Source organism: Trichomycterus rosablanca, chromosome 1, assembly GCF_030014385.1.
Source record: "Trichomycterus rosablanca isolate fTriRos1 chromosome 1, fTriRos1.hap1, whole genome shotgun sequence".
NCBI classification, from domain to species: Eukaryota; Metazoa; Chordata; class Actinopteri; order Siluriformes; family Trichomycteridae; genus Trichomycterus; species Trichomycterus rosablanca.
The window spans coordinates 27290454-27303906 of record NC_085988.1 but is presented as its reverse complement, the minus strand read 5'-3'; the positions used below and the strand labels follow the sequence as shown (position 1 = coordinate 27303906).

Sequence of the window (13453 nt, the reverse complement as noted above, 5' to 3'; positions counted from 1 at the left end):
CTTAAATGTGTTAAGTAATTAATGTCTCCTGAATAATCTAAACTTGTTAATCTCCCAGCTATAAAGGATACATCAAATCTTTTCTAATGCTCTAGATTTTAAAACAGAATGTAACCTCATATTGAATCCTAGAAGCCTGCATTAGTAACAGACTGGCTGACTATAATCCTCAGTAAAATAGCCAGCGGATAAAGCCTGTTATCTGAGCAGTGGGTCATCTGTAGCATCAGTGCAACTCTTGTGAATTTAGGTTTCAATGTCAGTGTTGTTTATTATTGTTCCCAAATGTAGGTTAAAATAATCCTATATAAATCTACATACATCAAAGTATCCAATATAATCTTGCACATATGCATAACATGATAACATGGTCATAGAGCATTTTTCCCTTTAACTCCCAATTTAGTTCGATCCAATTACTGTCAGAGGTGGTGCCATAGCTAAAACACACCCTCCGACCTGTGTTTAGTACCCAACCACTTCTTTCCACCTGCCAGTGATAGGTTCACACAAAGAACAGTCTCGTGTAGGGAGAGTCATGCACTGATCTCTATTATGCCCTGTCTCTGTGTAAGTGTTTCAACAAGCCAGCAAAGAGCAACAACTACATCTGCAATAAGAAATCGCTTCAGCCCGTCTGCCGTCCCTCAGACATAGCCAATAACACCTGTGCAGGCACTCGACTGGCTGATAGAAGAACTGAGAGAGCTCGAGATTTCAGCACTGATGGGCTAGTGCTTTTGCACCATGGCAATAGTTCTTATATAATCAGATTTATAAATACTTAGGAACTATGTGAGCAGTAGACAGCTGCTGGTGTGCAGCTGGGAAAGAACCCCCTGAGCTTTCAAGTTCAAATCTAAGTTCTTCTATCAGCCGGCCGAGTGCCTTCACAGGCATGATTGGCTATGTCTGAAGGATGGCAGATGGGCTGATGGGGTTCCTTATTGCAGCGGTTATTGTGGCCTCTGCTGGCTGGGACCCAGTTATGTTGGGGTTTTAATCCTGTAGGACTTACAGGATAAAAACCCCACTATAACTGGGTCTCAGCTTTTTGGCTGCTATTACTCTCTATATCCTACACATTTATTAATAATCCACCACAACGTAATTTAAAAATAATTATATTGCATTAAACTGATCACACTAATGGGAGTGTTTGGTATTTCTTAGTCAGTCTGGCCTTTTTTAAGTCAGATGCAAATGCGAGTAACATGTACGCACTGTCGAGCAATGCCCATATCATAACAACATTGAAAATGACAGGCAGAACTGGACACAGGTCCAAAAAGGTAAAAAAGGCCCTGACCTAATCAACTGGTTATTCAGTGAATACCTAGGCACTTAGTGTGTGACTAAAAAACTAAAAGTATTTAATAATGAATCCCCAAGCTTTAAACGGATAAAGCACATGATTGACAGCAGTGATTTTGTAACAACCAACTGATCTAAGTAAAAGTAAACCTTTAAGCCATTGCGACTAAAAGGAGGGAAAAAGAAAAACACGATGAAACATGTTTTAATGTTCTTTACACCAAGGATTTAAAACAATGGTGTGTGAAGACACGAGAAACAGTGCTGCTACAGTGGATTTCAAAAATCAATTTCTCTTTTTACATCAGCCTGGTTTCTGTGTCGCGCAAATCTTAAAGCTTTAGGCAAAGAGCACTGTAATCTGTAAGTGCTGCGAAACGAGTCAGCCAGAAAAGTTTAGCCACAAGCTCCTTTGCTAATCAGAGAGGAAACTTTCCCTGAGCTGAATTTCCACCAAGCTTAGGACAGTACAGGCTTTGGGATAAAGAGGCATAAGTCTATGGAATGAGAACAGGTTCTCACATGGACTAATATAACGCTTACAAACCTCTTAAAACCATAATGATGTTACAGACAAAACACAATACCACAGTGATCAGGCACTGGACTCCGTCCAAGTATCTCATATTAGAAAGTGTAGAGAATTAAACTTGTGTTATAACCTTATTATACTTGCTTAAAGTAGAAGCCATGTAACAAGCTAGAAGGCTAAAGTCAATACCAGGCTGGTGGTTTGTGGTGACCAAAACACAATCCTGTTTTTTCACTCCAATACTTGTTAACCTTCTGTAGTTGCTAATTATGATCATGATTTACTCTTAAATAACTGATAAGTGTAAAAGCAATGGTAAAGCATGTCAGCAGTGAGCAATGAATCAGGCACAGAAAGATGATGAAGATAAAAACAGATACTCACCCGTGGACTGCTGAGAGGACTGGTGGAAAGACCTGAGGAAGCTCCACTAATAGAACGTGACCTGCAGAAGCACACAGCCATGGGCTTGTTATTATTATTACAAACACACACAAACACACACACACACACAAACACACACACACACACACACACACACACACACACACACACACACACACACACACACAAGCCCCTAGAATCTTGCTGTGATCATGCTGAGACTGTAGATTTTAGCAAAGAATTATAGCCATTATGTTCCAATTAGCAATTCAGCTTTGCATTCTGGGTTTGCTGAACTTGTCGTTTAGAAAAATACTCTACAGTATTATAAAAAGTTAAATAATCAGAGCAAATCCGCCTCAACTATATGAGTCTATTTTTAATAAATAATAAAGTTTTTCCAAAAAAAGTCGGGACATTTTATAAAATGCACTAAAATGAATATGAGATTTGTTAATTATTTTGAATCTTTATTTGACTGACAAAACATTCTAAAATTCAATTTTTTTCAACTTCATCGTATTTTGTTAATAGAAACACACTTAGCAACACACTCCAGAAAAGCTGGGACAAAGGCATGTTTACACCTTTTATATTAATTATACTTTTTAATAGTTTGGAGACTGAGGACTTCAAATGTTGCAGTTTTGCAAATGGAACTTGCTTGATATGACACTTTGGCTGCTGTGGTCATCATTGTCTGATTTTCCTCTATATGATGGGCATACAAAGCACATGCAGTCTGTGTCTATGTCACGCTGCTGTAGCGTGTGCAGAATGAGGTCTATGCCAGAAATGTCTTGCTGAAATAATCATTTACTTAAAGAAAAAAAAAAAACGTCACCTTAATGGCAGCATGTGTCTCTCTAAAATTCCAAAATATGTCTCTGGGTCAGTAGTACCTCCACACATATGCAAGTCACCCATGCCATGGGCACTGATGCACCACCATACAATGACAGATGTTGGCTTTTGCACCTTTCATTAATAACAGTCTGGATGGTCCGTTTTATCTTTAGCACAGAGAACTTGATGAGCTGAACTGTGTACTCATATGACCACAGCACATGTTTCTACTGTCTTTTGGACCGTCTGAGATGAGCTTGGGTCCAAAGAGCTCAGAGGCGTTTCTGTATAAAATTTATGTACAGCTTTCTCTTTGTGTAAAGTCAAAGGTCACTCACATTCAACAGTGATTTCCAGTTTTGCTCTAAGCAGACTAAGATCTCTCCAGACTCCCTGAATCTTTTCACCATATTATGAACAGTAGATGGTGACAGACTAATTATTTGAAATCTTGCATTAAGAAATGTTCTTTTTAAAGCCTGACACAAGGTGGAGAGGCACGACCCATCATTGCTTGTAAAGACTGGGCCTTTGGTGGATCCTCCTTTTATACCCAATCAAAATTCCCTCACCTGTTACCAATTCACCTGCTTATTGTGGAACACTGTAACTAGAATATTCTATTAACTTCTTACTCTTAGTTTGTCTTTGTCCTAATTTTTTGGAGTGTGTTGCAGGCATCAAATTATAAATGTGCTGATGTTTACAAGAGAATTACCAAGGATTAACAAACGACAGATGTTTCTTTTTATTGTGTTTTACAAAATGTCCTAACTTTTTTGGAAATGGGGTTTGTAAAAATTTGCACAGAAACACCTGATATGACTGGTATTTAAACAATTGAAAAGAATTCTGGTATTTCGAATACATCATAGGGACCTCATAACTGATGCAATTACATCCTCTGCTGGCTGATTGATGGCGTCTGCACAGAGTAGAGAAATAATGCTGATCAGGGTGTGGTTCTCCATGCACAAGGCTGATTGGCATGGTGAAAAGAAAAGATGCAGTCGGATACTGCTCTTGTTTCGGAGGGGACGTGTGTCAGTTCGCTCTCCTTAATCAGGGGTGGGGGTTAGCACCAGTAGAGAGGAAAGAAGGAAAAGAATGGAAAAGAAGGCTCTATGTGCAAAACTACTGGGAGTGTAAAAGAGATCCTGGCAAAGAAGACACCACACACAGACGGAACCAATGCTGTACAGAGGATAATCACGTCACAAGTATCAACAATGACGATCCTCAGGTTGCTCTGCTCCAGCTGAGAGGCACAGACATACACCACTAAACTTAACAAGTTTACTAAGCCATGTTTCAACCTCCCAATGTTATAGCTCATCCTGAGCAGAGCCTGTTGTTCGTCTATGCCAACAGATGTCCACACCGACACAAGAGCACATTTCAATCACATCCAAGCAGGAGCAAATGAATTATCACCGTCACCAATCTGTCTTCATCAGCCAAGATGGCAGTCGGTGTTGACAGAGCCCAGCTGTTCTCTTTCTTTCATGTCACTTTGTCTTTTCCAGTCTTCCTCTTTGCTCTGTACCTTTGTTATCTTCTTGTCATTCATCCTCGCTCACCCACTCAATCTGTCTATTCTGTTATTACCCTTTATTTCCCATCATGCTTATATACATTCTCTTTTTATCCCTCTCTCCATCTAAGTCTCTCTCTTAACAATGTGTCCTTTCCTTGGCTTAGATTCAGCTCCCTAAACTACTCGAGCCAGGAGAGAGCCCAGCATGCCAGTACAATTTCACAAAGCCTTTTATCTTTCAATCTGTACTTCCTGTTAATTTAGCCTACAGAGACTCCAAACACAGCGCAGTGTGTGTGTGTGTGTGTGTGTGTGTGTGTGTGTGAATGTGAGAGATTTTAAAAAAGATAGAACCATGTAATATGCAACTGAGCGTGTACAAACTTGTCTTTGGTGTGCATGGAAACAGCCAGAAATAGCCTCCGTGAACGCCAGGAATATTTGAGACCAATACCTGAGGAGTTTGAGTTCTAATAAAGATCTTAATAAAGATCAAGACCAAATCTTTAAAAAAATGAACCAAATTTCTCTAAAAAATATTTGGCAACTCAACTGCACAGTTAAGGTCAAAAATTGGTGTACAATTCCACGAGTCATGTCCATCTTGGGATTCCCTTATTTTACATTTTCAGCATTTAGCAGATGCTTTTATCCAAAGCAACTTACATTACTGTGACAGTATTTTGTCCAAGCAATTGAGGGTTAAATTAAGAGCCTTACTTAAGAGCCCAACAGTGACAACCTGGCAGTGATGGGGCTTGAACCAGTGACCTTTTGATTACTAGTCCAGTACCCTAACTGCTAGGCTACAACTGCCCTATTTTGACTGGACCATACAAAAGTTCACAAATCAGAGTTGTTAGAAGTGGTCAGTCAGTGCAGCAGGCTAATTCCCCAGCCCACTACTGTGGAGACCCAGGTTTTTTGGTCTGGTGCTCAACAGACACATTTGGCCGTGTCTGATTAGGGGAACACCAAATAGGCTTCCCTGCTGCTGGATAAGGAACTCCTACTATCTGGTTGATAAGCCTGCACATGTAGTGAGGCCATATTGCAAGTCAGTATGAGAGGTGTGTGCTAGCCAGCTGCACTCCTCAGCCAGCAAGGGTGTTGTGCAAGCGGTAAGAGATGTATTGATTGTTATGGGAATTGGTTTTGTCTTGATCTCAGGTGGTATGGGCAGGGTTTTTCAAACACTGGGTTATGACCCTTGGTTGGGTTGCAAACCAAAAAAAATGGATCACAGAAATAAACTAATTTTAACAGGCACATAAACATGAAATGAACTTGTACATAAACGCCCTCTTGTGGAGGGCTTTATGTGACATCTTGTAGACCACAGTGGGACCAGATTGCCACCATTTTTATTAATGGAGTACATTTCATTTTGTGTTTTGTTTTGATGCATTGTTTGTGTTGCTTGGGTCGTGGTAAAAAAAAGTTTGAAAAACTCTGGTATAGGGCATGGTTTTATTTTGGTCTCAAAATGTATGGATCTTGGTCTAGGAAAGTATGCATCTTGGTCTTGACTGAGAATTAGTATAGTCTAAGTACCTATACACTGAATTAGATTAGAATGGTTCATTACTGAAGTTAAGAGTAAATATGAAAAATCTAAAATCAGTTTTATACTTTTATAGCAGAGCAGTATGAAATTAAACCATCTCCAAATACTGTATATACAAGATGATAATGTGCTTGGTTAACAATTAGTTTAAATAATCTGAAAACATGGAGTGAATAATAAAGCACATTTCACAGATAAATGCTTCACTATACTGAGCAATATGGCTTACACATGGTGTGGGTGGTATGATGTGTAATATCACTGTGTAAATGTCACTAGAGTATTCGTTCTCACTACCTCAGCCCATCAGGCTGTTCTGGCAGCAGTAAGGTTGTGATTTTAAATACAGCCCAGAAGGCTGCCATCAGTACACTCTAAGGTTTACAAAATCAAAGCCAGTGTTTAATGCTGTGCCAGAATGCGACTGGGCAGCTTCCTAAAGACAAAGGAAGTCTAACAAGTACATTTATCAGAAAATGCATCAAGAATTCTATTAACCAAAAACAGTCCGACACAAAAGCATGATAAGATTAAAGTAGTAGCACAGGGCAGAGAGAACTGTCAATCACAGCCTAATAAATGCACTTTTATTTGTGTTATTGAGTAAAAAGGTCTGATCAAAAAGGTTTGAATAAGAACAATACAATTTGAGATTGGTCAATCTGTCTTTACTAGTATAAATAGGCTGTCAGCTACAGATGCATAATCAACATTAGCAAGCAGACACTACATAGCCAATATAATGTGGACACGTGATCATAAGCTTGTTGAACATCCCATTCCAAAATCACGAGCATAAATATAAAAACTTTGACATCCGTGTCTTTATGGGCCTCACTGTGCACAGGGACACAACCATGCTGTGAGGGAAAATACTTTCCTAAACTGTTGGCACAGATTTAGAAGCAAGTCATTTATTTTTATTATATTGATTTTATCACCTAAGCAAGGGATGTGGCTAAAACTCTCTTACTCTTACTCTCTTAATCTTGCTCTCGTGGAAGGCGGTCGCACTTCTCTCTCCTCCCTTATCTTTCCTGCTTGGCTTCTCCTGTATCGTCTTGTCTCGTCTACTCTACTCTACAGGGATTCTCTTAGCACTGCTCTTCAAAGAACAAATTATGGAATTGGTTAAATGGTCTCTGAATGCTATTGACACCATCTTCTCATCATCTCGTACCTAACCTACCCTGCTCTCTGACTGTTTTTCATTCTGGGTAGCAACTGCTGTAAAACGCCATCTTATCGCGAACTTTGTACAGACTTTTTGCTTACAGGAATGAAGAGCTGACAGAACTTTTCCCAACCCCCAACCCAACGTCTCCACTCTTAGCTTAATCCCACCAATACGGCAGGACGGGTCTGCAGCGCGCGCTGGTTATGGCTGCGAATCGCGTTATGGCTGCTTGTCGTAGTTGGTTACTTTTCCTACCCCCACATCCCTAACCCGTGGCTCGTTATGTGACTATGTTATGTTCTTATGTTTACATGTGCTTGTGTGCTGTAAGGGGCTTTTTTTCATGTTACCATAGTGTGCTCCTCAGGGAGCACAATCTGGTTGCTGTTTTTTTTTTATCTCCTACTCTCCCAATGTGTTATCATTTCTTGTTTCTTATCCTGTCTTCCCGTTCTGTCTCCCCCGCCCCCCTTGTCATATTGAATGTTCTGGACGGGTTGATGGCTAATTTCCCTGTAATTGTACCTGTTGCAATTTATAGTGACAATAAAGTTCTACTACTACTACTACTACTACTAAAACTCATACCTTAATATTTTGGAGGGTGTCATCATACTTGACTGGACTGCACAATCTTAGCAAATCATTTCTTAATAGGCCTCACTTTGACTTGGCCAAGGTCATGTTAATACAAAAAATGGACCTTGCCCAGTTTCCAAGAAAATGCAGAATTATGTTTTTTTTTTCTTTGTTTGACCTAAGGCAACCAGCCCAAACCCAGAGCCCCAGCCTAATTCTCCATTAAACATTATAGTTTGCAACACTGAAGTTAACCATTGCATTTTACCCTAATTTGCCATGCCCACAATTCAGACTGGCAAAGCATGATTCATCACTTCAGAAAATGTTTATTTATTTATTAGGATTTTAATGTCATGTTTTACACACTTTGGGAACATTTATGACAGAACAGGTAATTACTGGTTACACAAGATTCATCAGTTCAAGTTAAATGTCAAACACAGACATGAACAATTTCCAATGCACCTCACTTGCATGTCTTTGGACTGTGGGAGGAAACGGGAGCTACCAGAGGAAACTAACGCAGACACAGGGAGAACATGCAAACTCCACACAGAAAGGACCTGGACCGCTCCACCTGGGAAACAAACTCAGGACCTTCTTGCTGTGAGACGACAGTGCTACCCACTGAGCCACTGTGCTGCCTCTTTAGAAAATGCATTAAAACTTAAAAGCCCAACAGAGGTGTGCATTACATCACTCCAGAAAATGATTGACATTGCATATGTTGAAACAGTTACTGTGATATGTTGCTTCCAAAGACTGTTTAAAGTGTTGCAACTGGGTACAGTTTTGTTATAGTGGGTCACTGCTTTACTGTTAAGCTGTTGTTGCTACAAGACATTTCCATTAAATGAAATGTACTTATTGAAATAATTGACATCCAATAAAAATCACAGCGCTCTTCAGTATATAACTGTTCTATATACATTAACAATAACTGTGAATAAAATTGCAAAGCCCACTAACTGTAAGCAGTGTCTAAATTTTTTTGGCTTAGTTTTATGTCTACAAATAAATTTATAAACACTTGTTTCCAGGTGTAGGATGTTTTCACAAATCTGCATCACAGTACCATGGGTCACTGGCTTTTACCTGCACCTCTGGGTACTTCAGTTTCTTCTCGCCTTTTAAAAACATGCAGAAGGTGGACTGGCTAATCCAAAATGCACTTAGGTTTGAGTGAGTGAGTGATTATGTGCATTATGTGTGAGTGTGTGGTGCCCTGTGATGTCAAGTGTGTATATGCTTGCCTTACGCTCAGTGTTTCCAAGTTGTGCTGGACAGACCACAACATTGAACAGGATAAAGTGGTTACTAAGTAAATGGATGGATGGATGGATGGATGGATGGATGGATGAATCTGTCAGGTGCCCAAAAGCAGAAAAGTGAATGTATATTTAATGTGACTCCCACACTATCTTCCCACAAACATCAGGTCTTTCCATCAGCTGGTATTAAATCAAATGTGTCACACAACACATTTCAAAGCTGACATTCTGTCTTTCTGATATGCTCTGATCTTGAATTCTCTAAAGCCCAAAGATCTAAAGGTCCCTAATCCTAAAATCCTAAAAAAAATATTCGTTTGATTTGAAGAGAGATAACAAATAAAATCACACCCCTAACAACTAAATACATGCTTTTTGTACACACACACACACACACACCCAAGCGAAGCTCACATCACTTAAACCAACTGCAGTTCTCTAGCAATCACAGATTCAGATTCCAAACACTTAACACTGCCTGCAGAAAAAAAGAATGATAAGCAGCTGGCATCTTTAATCAGAATGAATGAAAAGAGCAACACAAAAATTTGTAGAACCACTCAAACAATGCATTAAATATCCTAAACACAGGTTAGGTAGTAGGATGAGGGTATGAAAATGTGAGGAAGCTTTTTTGTTAATTTCAGTAATGAATAAAAGAAAAACAAATTAAAGGCGTGACAATAGAAACAAAATCAGAGACAACCGTTCAATCATCTGGAGTTTTGAATTTTGAATCAATGGCTGCGTCCGAAATCGCATACTTTCATACTGAACAGTACGCGAAAGAAGTACGCGAATACATAGTATTCATTAAACAGTACGCAAAAACTACCCGGATGACCTACTGCCTTAGCAGCCATTTTTGAGTATGCACACACAGCACACTTACGGTCCGATAATGTATCCCATAATTCAACTGGAGCTGTAAAGGCAATTCTAGTGAAGAGGAAAGATGGCGGAAAGCGGAGAAAGACAAACATTATAAATGTTATGATTAAGTACAACCTTGAATAACACTATGAGTAGCTTTGTGGAGAATGACAGAGTTTATTTTGTCTGATTTTAAAATTGTTATAACTGTGGCGATGAGACGTCATGCATCACATGACATTGGTAAGATGGCAGACTGCACACTTGTGTACTGAAAGAGCGTACTGCCACGAATCTAGTACGTACTGTTTAAGTTGCTATTGTTTGAGTTGGTCATCTTCTAGACCTTCATCAGTGGTCACAGGATGCTGCCCATGGGGTGCTGTTGGGTGGATATTTTTGGTTGGTGGACTATTCTCAGTCCAGCAGTGACAGTGAGGTGTTTAAAAACTCCAGCAGCGCTGCTGTGTCTGATCCACTCATACCAGCACAACACACACTAACACACCACCACCATGGTCAGTGTCACTGCAGTGCTGAGAATGATCTACCACCCAAATAATACCTGCTCTGTAGTGGTCCTGTGAGAGTCCTGACCATTGAAGAACAGGGTGAAAGCAGGCTAAAAAGGTATGTAGAGAAATAGATGCACTACAGTCAGTAATTGTGGAACTACAAAGTGCTTCTATATGGTAAGTGGAGCTGATAAAATGGACAATGTGTGTAGAAACAAGGAGGCGGTTTTAATGTTATAGCTGATCTGTGTATATTGCATATCTCCCTTATTAATCCCAATTTAATCCCAAATTCCAAATATTTATTGCAATTTCACTGTCCATGCACAGGTACAGTTAAAGCTACTGACCACTTCTTTTACAGTGGCCTGCAGAAGAGTTCTTCAATAAGCCTTAAAAATAGAAACACACTATGAACCCTGTATTTCTTCACCACTTCTGCTGGTTCCAGCCCTCCCTTTTTTGGACACATTAGACTGCTGTGCCACCTGAGCTCCCTATTTTTATCTTTCTTAATTGACTACACACAACTTTCTGGAAATATACTTACTTACTTAATTAAGTTACTTAGGTAATGTTTTGGTTTTGTATTACATAAATATTCTAGGGTAATCTAGGTTATCAGAAAGTGGTGCAGACAGGGGTGAAACATTCACTCCTAACAGATCACTGGAGGCAAGAACTGAATGCATGTCACCAGGACCAACTTAGCCAGTGACTCTATTACCACCATTTCTCTCTCTCTCTCTCTCTCTTCTTCCTTGTTTCATTTTTTCATTGATCTGTCCATTCATATGTCCGACTAATAGACCGATTGTCTGTCCATCCCTTTCTCATGGGCTGTATGTATTGAATTAGGAATTCTTAGTTAATTTGATGATAAGATAATTCTATGATTCTATTCTATTCTTGTTTACCTTGTTTATTAGAAACACAATTTTGGTTGCTTGTATGGAAAGATTAGTGGCATGCACAGTTTACATGCAGAAACATTTGTTTTAGAAAATGCCTGATTTTAGAGGTAAATAATAAAACTAGGGCTGGCTCGATACCACTTTTTCATGTCCGATACCGATACTGTAAATTGAGTATCTGATAGCAATACCAATCCGATACTGTCATTTCTCCTCTCAAACAACTAAGCAGTAATAATACATGTCTCAATGCACCATGATTAAACTAGCTATCTAAATAACAATGCTCAGACTGTAAAACTAATATTCTACAGGAATAAATACAGAACCTACAACATCACACTTATACAAAACTGCTATTTTTATTTTCACTTTTACACACAGAACATTTAGCAGCATTTTTGGCTTGTTTAACAAAAGTGTCTACAATTGGAAGATGTGGATGTCAATCAAACGCGATGGACCAATTAGAATTGATGCAGAGTTGAGATTTTCCGTTAAAGTTCTGTCACGTTTTTAGATTATTAAAAACCAAAGCGCACTTATTAAAAAACCTGCTGGATTTTGAAGAGGAAAACGGGAAACGGTGTAGTTTGTGTTATTTCATACCACTAATAGATTAATCATAGAGGATGTGAAATATCTCCAAGCGGGACAAAATAGGTTTTCTTGATCTTAGGTGAGCGATTTCTCATTTATAAAGCAATTTGTGTTTAAACAGTGTTTTTAGATGTGGCAGTAGTAGATGATTTTTAAAATGCTAAAAGTTTAACTAGATCAGTGTGTTTTAATTTCTGAATGGCTGCTGCAGATGAGTTGTAGATCAGTGGCACATGTTAATGATGTCATCAAGATGCACCTTGTTACGGCAGTTGGAATGTATCTTCGTGTGTTATTTACATTAAGGATCGGATTACACGTTTTTTTCCTTCCGATATCTGATCCAGTGATTTGGGCCGATATTGAACCGATACCGATACAGAGTATCGGATCGGTGCCAGCCCTAAATAAAACCATTTAAAATGGACCAAAAGGCTAATGTAAATAAATCTAAAACAAAAAATAGTATCTAGATATGAGATGCAAAAATGCGCCAGGTATTCATCTACCATTTTGAATGCAGCTGCCTCCTCTGCGAACTCTATTACAATTCAGTGATACATTTTAAAAGCCCCAGTTGCTTTTTCTATCATTCTGAGGGTCAGGTCATCTGGTGGCAATTCCCAATTTCATTTTGCCAATAACCCATGCTGATAGTTGAGTGTGTATGAAAAATATGATGAAAGGGGTGGACTGGGATTGAGCTGGAAAATGAGAGAGAAGAACACCAACTGTGTTCCAGTGCAGCGCAGGCGCAGAGAGAGCACTGCTGAAGAAAAGGCTGGCTAAAAGGAACCCCAGGGTGATGAGATGGTATCTTTTAGTACTTATACTAAACTCAGGATAACAGTATAGCAGCAACAATAAACATGTATGAAAGTAGTTTGTATGCTGCTTGGATTTGTATTTAGAGAAATACTATAAAGCTTGTCAGATCTAATATTAAGTTTTAAAATAATGTGCGACTATCATGAATATTTAGGTAATTTGTTTTCTGTTCTGGTAAAACCATGAATAAAACTGTTAACCCTAAACACAGTTATAAATGAAATCACAGGGCAGATGTGGGCCAGAAAATATTTACTAAAATATTATATCATTTATTCTTCTAAAAAGCTTAAGAACACATTCTGCTCTAACTACATAAACAAAAACAACCAAAGTCCCTTTTTAAAAAAATATTTTTGTTTATGCATTTTCTCCCGACCAATTAACCAATTGCATTATGCCTACTCTCTATTAATGCTGATCCCTGCCCTGATTGAGGAGAGCGAGACTGACACACGTCCCCTCCAACACGTGTGCAGTAGCTGACTGCATTTTTTCACCGCACGAGGCGAG

The 13453-nt window shown here is 39.0% G+C and overlaps 1 protein-coding gene across 1 annotated transcript in view; it reads right to left on the bottom strand.

Annotated features, from left to right (window-relative positions):
• Positions 1–13453, bottom strand: part of brsk2a (BR serine/threonine kinase 2a) — a 393831-nt gene that overhangs the window by 23770 nt on the left and 356608 nt on the right. Inside the window, exon 13 of the mRNA XM_063001316.1 lies at positions 2231–2291. Within this exon, the coding sequence (XP_062857386.1) occupies positions 2231–2291 (61 nt within the window). The remainder of the gene's footprint in view (positions 1–2230; positions 2292–13453) is intronic.